The sequence below is a fragment of the Mirounga leonina genome, unplaced genomic scaffold (genome assembly GCF_011800145.1).
Source record: "Mirounga leonina isolate KUSES-001 unplaced genomic scaffold, KU_Mleo_1.0 Mir_166, whole genome shotgun sequence".
In the NCBI taxonomy this organism is placed as follows: Eukaryota; Metazoa; Chordata; class Mammalia; order Carnivora; family Phocidae; genus Mirounga; species Mirounga leonina.
The window spans coordinates 37,957,289-37,973,770 of NW_023270418.1; the positions used below are offsets into that span (position 1 = coordinate 37,957,289).

The following is a 16,482-nucleotide window of genomic DNA, read 5'->3' on the forward strand; positions in this document are numbered from 1 at the left end:
CTGGATGCTCTGGAGGGGCCCTGGGGAAAGCGTGTCCTGGGGTCTGGAAGAGTGAAGGTGAGCAGGGAGCCAGGGATGTTGGGGAGTGCTCATGTGCCCCACCCATTCTGCTTCCCCCTAGGAGGGAGATGCCAATCTACCTCCATCTTACAGGGGAACCCCTCCTGCAGGTGAGGGCGATGCCCCCAGGTGTGGGCAGGGGTCCCCCCTGCTCCATCACCCCAGGAAGGTGTCAGAGAGCCCTGGGAACAGGGGATGGGTGTTCCTTCCAGCCTGGGGCGTGGCTGCAGAAGGATCGCAGGGGAGCAGGAGGTGGAGGAAGAGGAGGAGAAGGGAGGCGAGAGAGAGGAAGGAGGGAGTGGTGAGTCCCAAGCGGAAGTCAGGTAGGACTCGCCCCGTGAGCCTCGCTGCCACACTCCAGTCCCGCCAGCCCCCAGCCAGACTCCGGGGCCAGCATGCAGGTGAGTCGGCTGTGCAGGGGTCCACACCTGTGGCCAGGACACGCCCCTCCAGGAGGCTCCACGCCTGTGAAGCCCTGCCAGCTTCACCTGGAAAGTACCTGTGGGGGTTCCTTGCAGCCCTCAAGGCTGAGGTGAGGGTGGCCAGAGCTCAGACAGAGTCCCTGGGCTGGCTGGGGGTTGGAGCAAGACAGAGGGCAGCTTTCCTCCTGCCCAGCCAGGGATACTGGGGACCCCAGGCCAGGCCCTTAGAGCCTGTGTGAGACCTAGATGAGGAGAGCATGTCCATCCGCAGAACTTGCAGCTCTGCCCTGCAAAGGGAAAGGGGGCTCTGGCCTCCAGGATGGGCTGACCTGAGGTTGGGGAGGCCAGGGGAGGCCGAGGGTGGCTGGCTGAGCCCTCTGCTCCCTGGGACTCCTACCCCAGGCAGAGGTTGGGGGCTGACTGGGGGCTGTTGGATTCTGATCTGGGGGGGCAGAGCAGGAGGCTATGGAGTCCCAGTGAGGTGGGCAGGAAAACATCCTGGGAAGACTTCCTTTCTCCCCTCTGTCAGGGAAGAAGTCATCCAGGCTGGGGCCAGTGCCTGGGTGGCCCAGGGAGGAGACCCGTGCCGAGGTGGAGAGCGAAACCAGCCTCCCACTCAGCCTCCCTGAGTCCCTCCCAAGTGTGGGCCAAGCAGGTGGCCTCTCACTCCACCTTTGCCCAGGGCCTCCTCAGCCCTTCCAGAGCCAGCTCTGGCACCTGGCTGCTCAGGCTAGCGTATGGGCACACCTCAGCCTTAGCCCTGTCAGCCCCTTCCTTCCATGCCAGTCCCAAGCTGGGGTAAAGGGGAGACTTGGGGCTGCCTGGGGGGGTAGCACCTGGTTTGGCTGAGGCAAAGGACTCAATGCTTTGAAAGGGACATATGCAGGGGCACCTGGTGGCCCCAGCCCATAGCTGGATCTGAGCATGCTCTTCCCCGCTCCAGTCCCTTCCACGGCTCCCCATGGCCCCCAGCTGCCTGAGCAGCCTCCATGATCTGGCTTCTGCCAACCCCCAGCCTCACCTCCTGGCAGCTCCCTTCTAGCTCTTTATGCCTCTGCCAAGCTCAAATGCTGAGTTCTGAGTCCCTGGGAGTACTAACTACCAAATCCTTGGAGATGCTGGGTCCTGAGTCTCTGGGAGGTCCTGAGTACCAAGTCCCTGGACACTGATTGCATGCTGCCTCTCAGGGCCTGTCCATACATATTTTCCTCTCCCAGGAATGCTGCCCCCACTTTATGGCCCCCTGCCAACCTCAAGCTCCAGGCTACCTCCCCTGCCAAGCAGCCACCTGCCTCTCCAGGCCCCTGTGTCTACTTACACCACATGCTGCCTATGAGGGCTGCACACAGAGCAGGCTGCATCATCAGTGAGGGTCTGGGGATGGATGGACGGATGGACACATGCAACGATGAACTGACAGAAGACAGATGGATAGCTGAAGAGGTGGAGGGATGGAGGGGGGATGGAGGCAAGGAGGGGCAGACAGGAGGGAGGGGCAGATGACCGGCTTCAGAAGTCCAAGAAGCAGAGCCAGGTGCAGGGGAGATTTGCTCAGGGAGGGTGGACTCAGGGCGTCTGGGCTGAGTGAGCAAGGGTGGGCTTTTCTGTGTTTGCACACTTTGGTGGGGGCAGGAGGGTCCCTTTGCTGGATGACGAAACTACAGCGTGCTCATGGGACCCAGTCAGAGGGTATGTTGTGACCTCGGGGTGAGATGTGCCATGGATAGTGAGGGGAGGCCTGAATACGTTCCTTTTGCTACGTGTGTGTCCATGTAGCCCACCTGATTGGGAGCTGGGTGACAGTCACGTCTGCACAGCAGTGTCCTCAGCCCCACTGGGGACCTGGAGGCCAAACTGGGAAGGAATGGACAGGGGCAGGACTCCCCCAGCTCTGACACTTCATGTTCTGTGCTGTAGGGCAGGGAGCGTCTCCTGGGACCTGCAGTGTCTCCAGAAGTCCCCTCCTTTGGAAGTAGTGGATGAGCCCCCTGGGACTCTGGCCTGTGTTAAGCCTGGGCTCTGGCCCACTAGGTGCTTGGCCTGCAGGGGGTGGACGCTGGAAGGACTAAAGGGAGAACAATAGTGATCTCCCAGCCTGCACCCCTCATCTGTGCAGGAGCTTGCCTGGGATCTGCACAGGACAGGGAGAGCTGGGATCTCCAAGGCTAAGTGTGTCAGGACAGTCCCTGTACCTGCCCTGGGGGCCTGGGAGGCTGATGGACACTGGAGGTCCTGGAGATGGAGCCTGAGAGATGGAGGCACAGGGGCCCCAGACACCCTGCTTTGGGCAACACCGAGCAGTCTGCTTGGCTGGAGGTGGGGACGACTTCATGTGAGCCCAGTCCCCATCTGTGAAGGCCTCTCACCCTGGAGGACAGATGGACTGGTGGACAGCCTGATCCTGGAGGCTGTGGCTGTGGCCATGGCCCACAGAGGGACTTGCATGCAGCAAGTGACCTTGGGGATGGTGAGTCCAGAGTACATGGGAAGCAGATTCTCAGAACCCGGTCCCGGTCTGGCTGTGGGGAGGGGGGCGGCTGGACTAGAGCTGGAGGGGGGGGACTCTGACCTGGCTGCCCCTGTGGCTGCCTGCCCATTGCCGAGGGCTGACCAGGTGCTGACCAGGTGTACATGTAACTTTGCCCTGGGGGTCCCTCTGTCTGGTGGCCAGGATCCACGGTCAGTGCCCATCAGATACCTTAGGTGGCATCAGGATCACATGCCAGCCCGTAGAGGAGGTCAAATCGGCCCTTCCCGAGAGGCTCTGGGTAACTGTCCCAAAGCTGTGCAATGTCTCTGGTGGGGAAAGGGGTCGTCTGAATCAGGACCTCACCAGGTCCAGCAGCCTCATTTCTGTGACCTGGTAAGGGCCTGCCTACCCCCACTGCCGGACCTTTGAGGGTCCCTCTGGGAGAGTCCCTTCTTCCCAGGCTCCCTCCTCCTGCCTGGATCCCAGTGTTCTGTCCAGTCTGCCTTCCCTATGTCATTCCTCCACACCCTGGGGACCCATCTCTCACCCCTGGTGGTCCTGCCTGTTCTTCAGCCTCAGGCCAATGTTGGGGTCTCTCCTTGCAGTCTCTGCCAGAGGAACTCAGTTAGGGGTTGGGGGAGGGGTAGACAGGGAGAGTCTCCTCCAGGGTCCGAAGTCAAACACGTGAGGTCTTTCCTGCCAACGCAGGGGTCAGTTGCACTCACCAATTCCTCCAGCACAACACTTACTGAGCCCTATGGTGGGCAAGTCACAGAACCAGATGCTGGTGACCTGAATGCCCCTGTTCCCATGCAGTTGAGACTTCACTCTCTTCCCTGAGACAGAGGCACCTCAGCCCAGGGGCTCTCCCTGTCCTGCAAACCTGTGAACTGCAGGTTTCTCTTCTGGCCCGAGATGGGACACAAGTTTTAAATACCACAAGCCACACCTGAGTGCTAGGGGCTTTGGGACCCGAGGCACTGTCTGTATTAGCCCAGTCTTCAGGAGACCTGGCACCTGATGCCTCAGAGCCTGCCGTTCTGTGGTTGCACGTGATGCCATTTTCTGGCTTCTGTGATTGGGACAGAGGAGAGTGGGGCAGACCCAGGTCCCATCCTGGGGCCAGTAGTTCTGGTGTCCATGGGTGTGGTTGGGGAGTTGGACTGGGGTTGCAGGTTTTGAAGCAAATAAAAAGCAGATACCCAGTTAAATTGAATTTTACATTAAACATTTCTTTTTTAGTATAAGTGAGTCCCATGCAGTAATTGGGACATGCTTATACTAGAAGGTATCTGCTGTTTATCTCAAATTCAAATGTGATGGGGCAGCCTGCATTCTACCTGGCTGCCCTCCAGGGCAGACTGGCCGGAGCGGTCCAGTGCGGCTTTGCAAGGGAGGCAGGCCTTGAGCTTGGCGGAATGTGGTTGTAGAGGGAAGGGGGAGTGGGTGGGGGTGCCAGCAGGGGCGGAGGCCTGGTGGTGGGCAGGTTGGAGAGGAGGGTGTGAGGCTGCAGCCATGGGCTGCACTGAGCTCCTAAGCCGGGAGAAGGGCTGGGGTCACCCTGGGGCGGTAGGGGTGGTGGGCTGGCAGGAGGCCATGGCAAGAGCCCAGTGCCCACAGTGGGGTGGGCAGTGCCGAACTTGCCAGCCCAGTAGGCATGAGGTGGGGTGCTCTGATGGACCCGCCCCCAGTGTGCCGCCCGCACCCTGATCCCTGGGACGTTGTGGGAGCCCTGTGCCTCCTGAGAGAGCTGCCCGCTGGGAGGCGAGCTGGGGACGCTCTCCCTGGCGCACACAGCATGCCCAGCGCGGCTCTGGGGCTGCAGGGTGCTTCCTGCAGCCAGGCAGAAAAAGGTGGGCAGTCTTGCCTGAGGGCACACAGTGTTGGTAACCCAGGCTCTGGGCTCCAAAGCCGGTGTCTCCTCCACTTCAGCCTGGAGCTCCCCCACTGTGACCTGACTGCCCTGTCCCCCACCTCCTGCGCCCCCACCCCCCAGCTCTGGGGCCCACGATGAGGCCCTGGGCACTCTGGGTCAGCCTCGCAGCCTGCTATCTGCCCGCCAGGAGTGGGTGAAGCCTGAGCTCCCCCCCCGTCCCCACTTGTGCAGTTTTAGCCCTATGCCCTCTGCCCCGCTTCCCCTGTGCCACGGTCCTATCGCCTGGGGTTCTGGTCAAAACGAAGAGCCCCACATGGCCACATGGACTCGGACGTCACCAGCTCTTCCCCTTGTGTCCTTTCCCTGTGCCCGGGTCTGTGCAGGATCCCGCTTGAGGCATTTAACTTCGCGTCTCCTTGGCCCCCTCCCGTCTGTGACGGTTCCTCTGTCCCTCCTTGTCCTTGGCCATCTGACTCTTGAGTCTGATGTTTTCTCAGGCTGAGACAGGACTGTGTTTTTAGGGAGGGGTACAGACTACCCATCACATCCTGTTGGCACGGTGGCAGGGGGGCCCTAACAGCTAAATTATATCACTGGGCCCTAGACCTTCATCACCTGGGGTGGGGCCATCTGCTGGGGTTCTCTCTTTCCCCTTCCCACACTTTCTTCATTAGTCATTAAGTCCCCAAGGGAGGGTCTGGGGGGAGGAAGAGAGAACTCGTGACATCCGTTAATGCTGCCACGATACTGACAGTCGGGAGAGGTTGGAAGCTGTGTGCGCAGCCAGTTCCTCCTTAAGGTTCTGCCCCCTGAGTTTAGCATCCATCTGTCTGTCCCAGATGTGCCTACAGCACTTACTCCTGCAGGATTCTCACTGGACTTACTGTTACTAAACTCAGAACCATGTGACGTTGGTCCCCAGCGGCCCATGTGTGGCGGCAGCCCTCCCGCCTTCCTGCTGCGTGGTCTTCCACTGTGCGGGGTGGCACGGTGTCTTCGTCCATCCACATGCTGCTGGGAATTTGGATTATTTGCACAAATTTTATATGAAATAAGCTACTGTGAGCATCCTCTTCCTTGTGTTCAGGGCTGGATGGGCCAGGCTGGATGGCCTAGAATGTTCAATATTGTTTCCCCAATTCATGCATGACAGGGAATCTGTTGACTTCGATGCTGTCAGGCCATTAGAATGCCTGTGACCAAAAGGGCAGAAGGTGATGCCTCTGGCCACCAGACCTCCAGTTCCCGCTCTTCTATTTGCTGCTTGTCTTTTCTGAAGGATCTCAGAGCTCTTTGCTGATATTTCTAAACAGACCTTTGCTGGAGTTACCTAGTGCCTCCCCACCCATCGCCCTGCTCATCGTGATCCTAGCACTGAGCCCCACCTGGGGCTACCTACTTGTTCAGTTGTGGTCCTGCCCCCAAGCTTTGTGTTTGCCCCCTCGGTGCTGGAGTACCTGGCCTGGGAGGTGTTCTGCTGCAGGAATGAGCCCCATCCTTCCGTCTACCCTCTGCCCCCAGGGTGAGGAGAGCTGCCAGATCCTGGCGGGGACTGAAGGGGACAGCTTCCCACTGATGGAGATCAACACTGGTGAGGTGAGTCTCTACCTGGGCCTCTCCCAGACTAGGTCCCACCCTTGGCCTGTTCCCTGTGCCAGCCTCAGCCCCACACCTCCTTCCTCCAGACCGAGGCCTCTGAGCAGTGGGATTACGTCCTTGTGGCTGACCACCGCACCCAGAGAAATACCAGGCAGGCCCAGCAGCAGCAGCAGTTCCTGGAAGAGCTCAAGAGAAAGGGCTTCCATTACAAGGTGGGCTGGCTGAGGGCCTGGCTTGGTGTGGAGCATGGGGGACCGGGCCGCTGGGGTCACGGGGGCCAGGTGTGTCCTGGGGCGGGGTCTGGAGATACGGCTGTGGCCTTGTGCCTGAAGTCAAAGGGACAGGCCAGTGGCTGTGGACAAAGAGGGGAGCTTCCGAAGTGGAGTGGAGGTCCCCAAGCGCCCTCCCACCCCCAGATGATAGAGGACCACAAGAAGGTGTTCTTTGGGATCCGAGTGGACAGCAGGATCTTTGGCCTGTATTGCAAACTCCTCATGGAGCCTGAGGGTCCTGCCACCAGAGTGCAGCCTGCCAGGCCACCCTCCGTCCCAGCCACCACCAGGTGAGAGCCTGGCCAAGACCTGGGGCCGGGAGGACCGCTGCCCACCATGCTTCTGGTCCAGTCAGGCTTGCAGGCATGGTGTTAGGTCAGAGGTCCCGGGGCAGAGATCTGAGCCTGAGTGTCCATGTCTGTGTGATACGGGATAAAGATAGTTCTTGCTTCTTGGAGTGTTCTGAAGCTTACGTGTGACTATGTTTCCTGAAGGGCGGGCAGGATTTGGACAGGCCAGGAGGACCTCCCAGTGGTCCCTCCTAGTTTTGAGGTCATCTCCCCAAGACCTGGGATGTGGGTCCTGACCTCCCCTCTCCAGACCAAATGCCCCTCCATGGACATCTGTCCCCAGCCTCCCAGGCACCCAAGCCTCTTCTCTCCAAGCACCTCCTTTTCCCCGCTGACCCTCCAGCCTTCTACACTGCTCCACCCACCCTCCCCACATCCCTCCTCTATCACCTGTCTTGCCTTGGCCCAGGCCCCTCTGAGCTCAGCTGGGGCCTGGTCAGTTGGAGACTGGCAAAGAATGCCCCTGGAATTTGGATATGAGCAACAGAGGGGGCCTCCTGTGAATGCAGGAGAACTGGCTGGTCTCCGGGAGGTGCAAGGGGATGGTGGTACCTTGACAGGGCCTGGGAGGAGCAGGCTGGGAGAGTGCCCTGGGACGTCAGAGGGACCATGTCTTACAGGAAGATGTTCTGGAAGAGTGTGGCTCTGCAGTCAAATGTCTGGCTGTGCCACTTCCTGGCTCTGTGGCCTTGGGCAGGTTACTCAACCTCTCTGAGCCTCCATCTCTCCGTAGGGAAAATGGCTCACCGGCTATAAGGATTTGTGCATATAAAGGCATAGGGTGTGCTCTGGATGTGTGGGGGCCCAGGTGGGAGGTGTGATAGGAGGTGTGTGGGGGGTGTCTAGGTCAGTACCTGGGAGGGGATGGTGGTGTAGGACTGAGCATTAGGCGGGGAGGTCCTACCCCCAAAGGAGCCCCATCCTGGAGCCATGGGGCAGCTAGGCCACAGGGGGACTCAGAGGGGTGGGGGAGGGCTCCCGGATGAGTCCTAGATTCTGGGCTCTGCTCAGGCAGTAAGGCAGGCAGGCTGGAGGCTTCACCAGGACACAGAGGGGCCTGGGACCTGGCCAGACAGAGGGTGGGGTCCACCCAGGTGAGGTAGAGTCATCCTGAACCAGTTCTTGTGTTCCAGAATCCGAATTGTCAACTTTGTACTAAACAGCAAGACGGCAGCTGGTGGTAAGGACAGGATGGACAGGTGGCCTATGCAGCCCACCAGAAGGGGTGTTGACATGGGGAGAGTGGGCAGGGCCCCCCCCCACCCCTACTCCCCTCTGACCCGACTCCCTGTGACCACCAGACACATTAGAGGATTTGGTGAAGAGTGGGGTCTTTGAGACCAGATTCGCCCTGCACAAGGTGAGGGGTGGGCCAGCTGGGAGAGGGCTTGAGGATGGGACCAGAGGCAGGAAGCTCTCACCGTCTGTCACTTGTGCTCAGGGGGAGGAAGACCTAAAGAAGAAATGGGCCCGGTGGAGAAACATGTTCCACCCCCAGCCGATTGATGATATCAGGTGAAACGGCCCCAGACAAATCACCCGTGCCCCCAGCAGACAGATGTGTCTGTGCTCCTCGGCCAGACACACGGATGCTGTACGCCCCTTGCCCCCACACGGGGCACGCCCCACTCAGGCACTGGCCAGCGGGGCACCTGGGTGGGGGTGGCCCTGATGGGCAGCTCTGCCGGCAGGGACTACTTTGGCGAGAAGGTGGCCCTGTACTTCGCCTGGCTCGGCTGGTACACCTACATGCTGGTGCCCGCTGCAGTGGTGGGCCTCATCATCTTCCTGAGCGGCTTCTCCCTGTTCAATGCCAGCCAGATCAGGTCGGGTGGAGGGGCGAGGCCGGAGCGGGGGGCGGGCCCAGATGGGGCCGTCTGGGGAGAGCTGCCACCTGCCCCGTCCTTGCCCCCACAGCAAGGAGATCTGTGAGGCCCACGACATCCTCCTGTGCCCTCGCGGCGACCACAGCCGTCGGTACCAGCAGCTCTCGGACACCTGCACCTTTGCCAAGGTTTGTCGCCCCGGGGGCTCCGCTCCAGCCTGTCTTCCCGCAGGAGGGGAAGCTGAGGGTCTGCCCCTGCAGAGTTGGGCTCACGCGTCCCCTCTGGGGGCGTGGTGGGCAGCGAAGGGCCGCCCCCAGCCGCGTGCGCCCCTCTCCCCAGCTCACGCACCTCTTCGACAACGAGGGCACCGTGCTCTTTGCTATCTTCATGGCTCTGTGGGGTGAGTCGCCGTGGGCACTTGGGGGGGCCAGTCCTGCCGCTGCGCCCACGGCGCCAGCCCCGCCCCCACCCCAGGAACACAGGGTGGCTCGCCTCTTTGCTCCCGTCTGCAGCCACCGTGTTCCTGGAGATCTGGAAGCGGCAGCGGGCCCGTGTGGTCCTGCACTGGGATCTGTACATGTGGGACGAGGACCAGGTGAGGCGGCAGGTGATCCAGGGGCTGTCTGGGCACCTTGTGCGGCGGTGCCGGCCTGCGTCTGCCTCGTCCCAGGCAGGTGTCCCCGTGTCTGAGGCATGTCTGGTGCGCTCCACAGGAGGAGATGGCGCTTGAGCTCATTCACTGCCCTGATTACGACCTCCGGCCACAACAGCACTCCTACCTGAGAAGCACCGTCATCCTCGTCCTGTCTCTGTTCATGGTACTCGTACAGAACCTGTGGTGGGGCTGGAGACCTGGGCAGGGGACGGCCGTCCTGAGGAGCCCTGTCCTGGCCGCCCTTCCACAGATCTGCCTTATGATCGGCATGGCCCACCTCCTGGTGGTCTACCGTGTGCTGGCTGCCGCCCTCTTCAATTCCACCTTGCTCTTCCAAGAAGAGCAGGTGACCACAGCCGTGGTGGTGACCGGGGCCCTGGTCCACTACGTGGCCATCCTCATCATGACCAAGGTGGCTGGGCGGGGATAGAAGGAGGATGGGGCAGGAGGAGGGTCTCCCCTGAGGCCCAAAGTAAGCCCTCTGGTTTCCCCTCCTGCAGGTCAACAAATATGTGGCTCTGAAGCTTTGTGACTTTGGTGAGAGGGGGACCTGTGGGGAGGGGGGTGCAGGAAAGGGACAGGAGGACTCAGGGCTGGGGTCTTGGATCCCCAGACAGGGAAGGGAGCCCTTTCTGCTGTCTCGACTGCCTCTCCCACCTGACAAGACAGGTGAGGGTTGCGGGTGTCCCTGAGTTGTCAGGATAGGGACAGGTCAGGGATGGGCGAGGGACAGCCCCACATCTCATTCTAGAGAAGCCCAGGACCTTCTCAGAGCGCGAGAGCAAGTTCACCATCAAGTTCTTCACTCTGCAATTCTTTGCTCACTTCTCGTCCCTCGTCTACGTTGCTTTCATCCTGGGCAGGTAAGAGTGGCCCACTCCCACTGCCTCATCCACCATTTAGTCCCCCCCTTTAAAGTGGAGATACCTGCTCGTCTTTGTTTTTGCTCAGGGGTACCTGAGAGGCTCAGTCGGTTAAGCGTCTGCCTTCAGCTCAGGTCATGATCCCAGGGTCCTGGGATTGAGCCCCGCATACGGCTCCCTGCTCAGCGGGGAGTCTGCTCTCCCTTTCCTCCCCGCTCATGCTCTCTCTCACTATCTCTGTTGCTATCTCTGTCTGTCACTCTCAAATAAATAAATAAAATCTTTAAAAAAAAATTCATGCTCAGAACAGTTGGACACCCAATATAAAAATGTGTGGCAGAAGCCCACAGTGAACCCCCAGCTCTCTACTTCCCATGCCCAGAGGTGACCCCATAACCATTGCGTGGGTCTTCCCAGAATTTTTCACACATTCAAGTACACACACATATACACCAGTTGATGTACATGGTTTTGTCCTGTAAATCATTTTATCTTCTCATTATACTGAAATGTACTGTGGGCATCTCCCACATATGCATGGATGGCGAGGCCTCATTTTAAAAACCACACCATGAGCCTTAGTTTGCAGGATGTGCTGGAATTTATTTTATCAGCTCAGTTGGTGGACATTTGGGTAGTTTCCAACATTGAGCTTTGTAAAGCTGAAATGAGTGTTTCATATAACACAAATGGACTTCCCCTCTTCTTTCTTATTAGTGAAATCAACATTTTTTTGGTTCAATCAATATACTGAATTTTGTTTTGAAGAAAATAATTGCTCCTTTTGTTCTGTATATTTGCTTAAATTGCATAAGACACATACATATTGCCAATTAATTCCAAACTCCAGTGGAACTTTAAAAAAAACCCAAGTCCTCCGAGTATGTTCAAAGACATGAGGCAGTCCCTAGACCCCGACTGTCCTCTAGGACACCTCTAGGTGTCCACCCCTCCCCTCGGGGCTGTGTGCACCTGTTCATCCCGGGAGCCCTTCACTCTCTACTGTGTAGGAGACCCCAGGTTTTCCAGGGGCTTCCCGAGGAAGGGTACAGAGGAAATCAGATGCCCTTATTGAGGGCCTGATGGAGTGCTTGCTGGAGGTAGACTTCTTCCAACTCTAATCTCACCAAGCCTATCCTCTGAATCTCTCAGCGGGTGTCTTGGTGGGTCTTTTTCATTGGACTTGAACAATTCACCTCTCCCTCCTCTGCCTCATCAACACCTGTCTTGGTCCTAGATTATCTCCACCTCCACACAAGTATCCTGTCCCATTCCTTTCAAGGAATGTTCTCCCCACCACACCCAATGGCTGGCCCTCCTACTTCTGCTCCTACTTCTCCTCTCTCTGGTCCTGCTTACCCCTTCCCGGATGCTGGCTTCTCCTCTTCTCCCGACCTCTCGATGTCACAACGTCCTGCTGTTCCCATGACTTCAGGTGCCGTCTCAAACACCATCCAGACACACCAGTGAGGCCCACACTCCTGTCTCCAGCCCAGACCTCTCCCTGGAGTCCAGACTCCCAGGTCCAGCTGCCTCTCATCTCCCCTCAGATGCCCTACGGGCACCCCAACCTTACCGTGCCCACAAGCTTGTCCACAGTCTCCCTCTTCCACGTGGCAGCTCCACCTTCCTGTTGCTCAGCCCAGAACCCGGGTCCCCCAGATTCCCCACTTCCCCTCTGGTACAATGCACTTGTTTGCCCCGTCTCTACTGCAGGGGTGGCAGCTCCCTGAGGGGAGCACGGGGGCTTGACGTTGCCGAGTCAGCACCTGCAGCAGGCCTGGCATGTGGAATTGATATCGGTCACATGGAAAGAAATTCCCAGGCACTTGCTGGGCCTGGAGCCTTGGGGCCTTCAGCTCTGAGTGATTTTCATGCATCTTGTGTCTTCGGTTCCCTCTGCTCCCCTCTCCGGAATTCTTTTTGTTTGGAAACTGGGCCTTCTGGTTTTCTTTGCTTTTTTTCCCCTCCCATTTTTTTTTTTTGTAGATTTTATTTATTTATTTGAGAGAGAATGAGCAGGGGGAGGGGGGAGGGACAGAGGGAGAGAGAGAAGCAGGCCCCCCGCTGAGCAGGGGCCAGACATGGGGCTCAATCCCAGGACCCTGGGATCATGACCTGAGCTAAAGGCAGACGCTTTACCAACTGAGCTACCCAGGCGCCCCTCCCCTCCCATTTTTCGTTCCAGATTCTGGGAGTTTTTCTCCACTCTGTTTTCCAACCCTTCAGTTGAATGTTTTACTTCTGCTCATGTTCTTCAATTCAGGGCACTCCTTTGCGTAATTCCTTCACAGCCTCGTCTTTGTGGCACCGGGACGCCATGGCTTTTCTTGTCTGAGGATCTTGTCTCTTTTTTCTCTTCTATTCTGGTATTGCTTTTTTTCCTTCTAAGTTTCTTTCATGCTCTTTCTTTAATTGGTCTCTGATTTTGGTGTTAGAGGCTTTCCCTAGATGTCACCTGTCCATAATTGAGAAAGGTGTGTGCCAGTGTTTTTGCTCTGGGCCGCGTCTCTCCCGTGAGGACCTCTTGCTCTGTCAGACCCCTGCCTGGAGGCAGAAGGACACTTGTTCACTGTTGGTCGGAGCTCAGCTGGGGAAGGGACAGTGCGGGGTCTCAGAATCCACTGGCCCAACCCTACAATCCGACTCTTTGGTGGTTCAACCCCCTAGAAGTGAGCCTCTGTCTCCCTGACCATTGACCGCAAGCCCCACTCTCTGTCCTGCTCCACCCCCACCCAGTCCGAAGCAAGGTCCTGCCCCCCTCCTCTAGCCTAACTGTCCTTCCTAGGATCAACGGTCACCCTGGGAGGTCTGTGCGCCTGGCGGGGCTGTGGAAGCTGGAGGAGGTCAGTCTGTCCTGGACACCTTGCCGTTCTGCCCCTCCACTCCCTCCCTCCCTCCCAATCCCACAGCCCTGCCTCCCTGCACCTGACCTCCCACCTTTGACCCCCGCAGTGCCATCTCAGCGGCTGCATGATGGACCTGTTCCTGCAGATGGCCATCATCATGGGTCTGAAACAAACACTCAGCAACTGCATGGAATACCTGGGCCCGTGAGGACCACCCTCCTTCCCCAGGGCTCTCCTGGTGCCCCCCTCACCCCAGGGAGCCCTCGAACACACAGGAACCCCTCCTGTCTCCACATCTCCCAGAGCCAGCAGTTCTGAAGGGCCTCTCCGCCCCCAGCACCCCTCCCTGTTCCCCACTTGTTCTCATCACCCCTTAGGTGGCTGGCTCACAAATGTCGCCTGATGCGGTTCAAGCTGAGCCGCGCGTCCGGGGACCCCGAGCTCAGGCGCTTGCAGTGCAACTACCTCCTGAACCCAGTCAACACCTTCAGCCTTTTCGATGAGTTCATGGAGATGAGTACGTGGGGTGGTTGGGGGCACAGGCCTGATAAGCAGCCAGTTCCCAGGCAGGTCCTGGGGGACTGGTGGGTGGAGGGGGCGGGAACTCTGGCGTGTGGCATGCCCCACAGTGCAAGATGACAACCCCACACCTCCTCCCAGTGATGCAGTATGGCTTCACGACCATCTTCGTGGCCGCCTTCCCACTCGCCCCCTTGCTCGCACTCTTCAGCAACCTTGTGGAGATCCGCCTGGACGCCATCAAGATGGTCAGGCTGCAGCGGCGGCTGGTGCCCCGCAAGGCCAAGGACATCGGTCAGGGGCCCGACCGGGTGGCGGGGAGCAGGGGCACTCCAGCCAGGGGTGGGGCGGCGAGGGATGCTGGGACCAGATCATGCCAGTTCCCTTGAAATAATCTCTCCAAGACTAGCCCTCTCACCTCATAGACAGCCCCCAGCCCTTCCTCAGGCTCTGCCTAGGATGGGAGTTGGCCTTGAGGGGGTGGTGCTCAGGCAGGAAGAGGCAGGGCTGGTGTGCATCTTACAGGATCCAGCTGAAGGAACTGTGGCCGCCTTGGGGGGCCCAGGCAGAAGAGCTGGGCTCTGAGAGCAGAGAGCTGAAGGAAGGAGGGGTCCAGCAGCTGGGGGCAGGGACTAAGAGCAGGACTATGACATGGCCTCTGTCACCCAGACTGTCCTCGCTGACATGGCCGGGTGTGAGGGAAGAACAGAGTGGATGGGGTGCTGGATGTGGGCAGAGGGAGAGAGAAGTATGAGTCGGAGGGAGGCCCCAGTCTTGGGCCCAGGTTAAGGGGTTCTGACCGCAGAGTGGAGCAAGCTTGGGAGCAGCTGAGGGGTTCAGGCAGAAGATGGGGGTCAGGGGAGACCTGAGCCCCTCCTGGTCCACGTCTGTATCAGTGAAGGCTGCCGACGGCTGCCATGAGCAGTGGCATGGGCAGAGGTGACCAGCCCCATGACCATCCAAGGTCCCAGCCTTGGGCATGGTGGCTGGAGGTGGGCTGGGCAGTGCCAGTGGATCAGGGCTTGATGAACCAGATGCCTCACCCCACTGCTGTGGCCCAGGGACCTGGCTGCAGGTGCTGGAGACCATTGGCGTGCTGGCCGTCATTGCCAATGGAATGGTCATCGCCTTCACGTCTGAGTTCATCCCCCGAGTGGTGTACAAGTACCATTATGGCCCGTGCCGACAGGGGGCCCAGCCTGCAGTCGAGTAAGGGGGTTCCCCTGGGAAAACAGGCCCAGCCACACAGCTCAGCCCTAGGGGAGCCGGGGGGAAGGGCTTGACGAGTCTGGGCGTGGGGGTGGCCCCGCCCCCCATACCAACCTGCAGACCGCAGGAGTGCTGGGACCGCAGTCGGGGAGTTAAGGTCCCAGAACCAGATGTTTTCTGAGCGGGCCCCACCGGAATGACTCCCTCCCAAAGTCAAACCTTTGGGGCTGCTCCATAGGAGAGGGCAGAATGGTTTCCTTACCCAGCGCCTCCAGCCCTCCAAAGGACCACTGTACCTACAGACTGGGTTTCCAGGGGTCTCCCCCTGGAAGGCTCCCCTAAATTCCTGGAGGGAAGGCAGGCACCCTGAGTCTCTTCAGGCGCACCCCCTCGCCCCTCTCCCGTGCAGAGAAGTGAAGGAGGCCTTCTGTGCTATGGCCCACCCTGCAGCCCCCACCACACAGGGATGAGCCCCAAGAAAGCACCCTGGAGCCTGAAGGGGCCACACCCTGCAGCCCTCACCTGCCCGGGGCCTTCTCTGCCTTCCCCCAGCTGCCTCACAGGCTACATCAACCACAGTCTGTCTGTGTTCTACACCAAGGACTTCCAGGACCCCATCCAGATAGAAGGCTCAGAGAATGTGACTGAGTGCAGGTTTGGAGCGCCCCCACCCCCCATGAGCATCCTCTGACCTCCTGACCCCTGACCTCAGTTACTTCCCCACCCCAGGTACCGGGACTACCGCAACGCTCAGGACTACAACTTATCTGAGCAGTTCTGGGTCCTCCTGGCCATCCGCCTGGTCTTCCTGATCCTCTTCGAGGTGGGCCAGAACTGGGGGAGGGGCCCCAAGGCAGGGGCCGCTCTCTCAGCCCTCCTCCCTGGCCCCCAACCCCTCAAGTCCCTGCTGGGTCTGCCTTGACCTCTCCGGCCAGCCCTTGTGCCCTGCCCCCCAGCACGTGGCTTTGTGCATCAAGCTCATCGCTGCCTGGTTCATGCCTGACGTTCCTCAGTCGGTAGAGAACAAGGTTCTGGAGGAGAAGTACCAGACGCTCCGGGAGAAGATGTGGTATGGGAGGCAGAGGCCAGGCTGGGGTAGGGCCAGGCCCCAGGCCTGAGGGAGGGCCATGGCCCTGATCCCCAACAATGCCATTCCTGCCTCCAGCTCCAGCCCCAAGAGCACAGAGGTGTAGGAGACCCAGAGCTGGTCAAGAGGAACTGGCGCCCAGGAGCTGAGACTCAGAAGCACTCCCTCCACCTCCCCCCAACCCCCACTCACGGCATATCGGGGTCCCGGGAGGCCGGTGCACATGTGGGGAAGTCTGTGTATATATGGGGGTCTTGGAGGGCCCGTGTGTGTTTTAGGTGCTTGTGAGCGGCATGCTGTGGTCTGTGAGGCCCGTTCCGTCTGTTAGGGCTCAGACTTGATACAGACCTGACTTGAACTCTGACTTACCCCTGCCACCCACAGAACTGGGGTGGGGGTGCCTCTCGGCAGTCACAACACAGGAA

At 59.3% G+C, this 16,482-nt stretch overlaps 1 protein-coding gene across 1 annotated transcript; it reads left to right on the forward strand.

Moving 5' to 3' along the window:
- Positions 1-455: 455 nt before the first annotated feature.
- On the forward strand, positions 456-16,163 carry ANO9 (anoctamin 9). Its single transcript, XM_035013776.1, has 24 exons — positions 456-461; positions 6,350-6,424; positions 6,514-6,639; positions 6,844-6,989; positions 8,183-8,229; positions 8,351-8,409; positions 8,491-8,564; positions 8,741-8,875; positions 8,967-9,063; positions 9,215-9,275; positions 9,388-9,470; positions 9,589-9,693; positions 9,781-9,942; positions 10,031-10,067; positions 10,282-10,393; positions 13,182-13,239; positions 13,349-13,446; positions 13,620-13,759; positions 13,903-14,055; positions 14,823-14,970; positions 15,523-15,624; positions 15,700-15,793; positions 15,927-16,051; positions 16,136-16,163. Exons 1-24 carry the CDS (start codon positions 456-458, stop codon positions 16,161-16,163), a joined length of 2,271 nt encoding a protein of 756 aa, XP_034869667.1.
- The last annotated feature ends 319 nt before the right edge of the window (positions 16,164-16,482 follow it).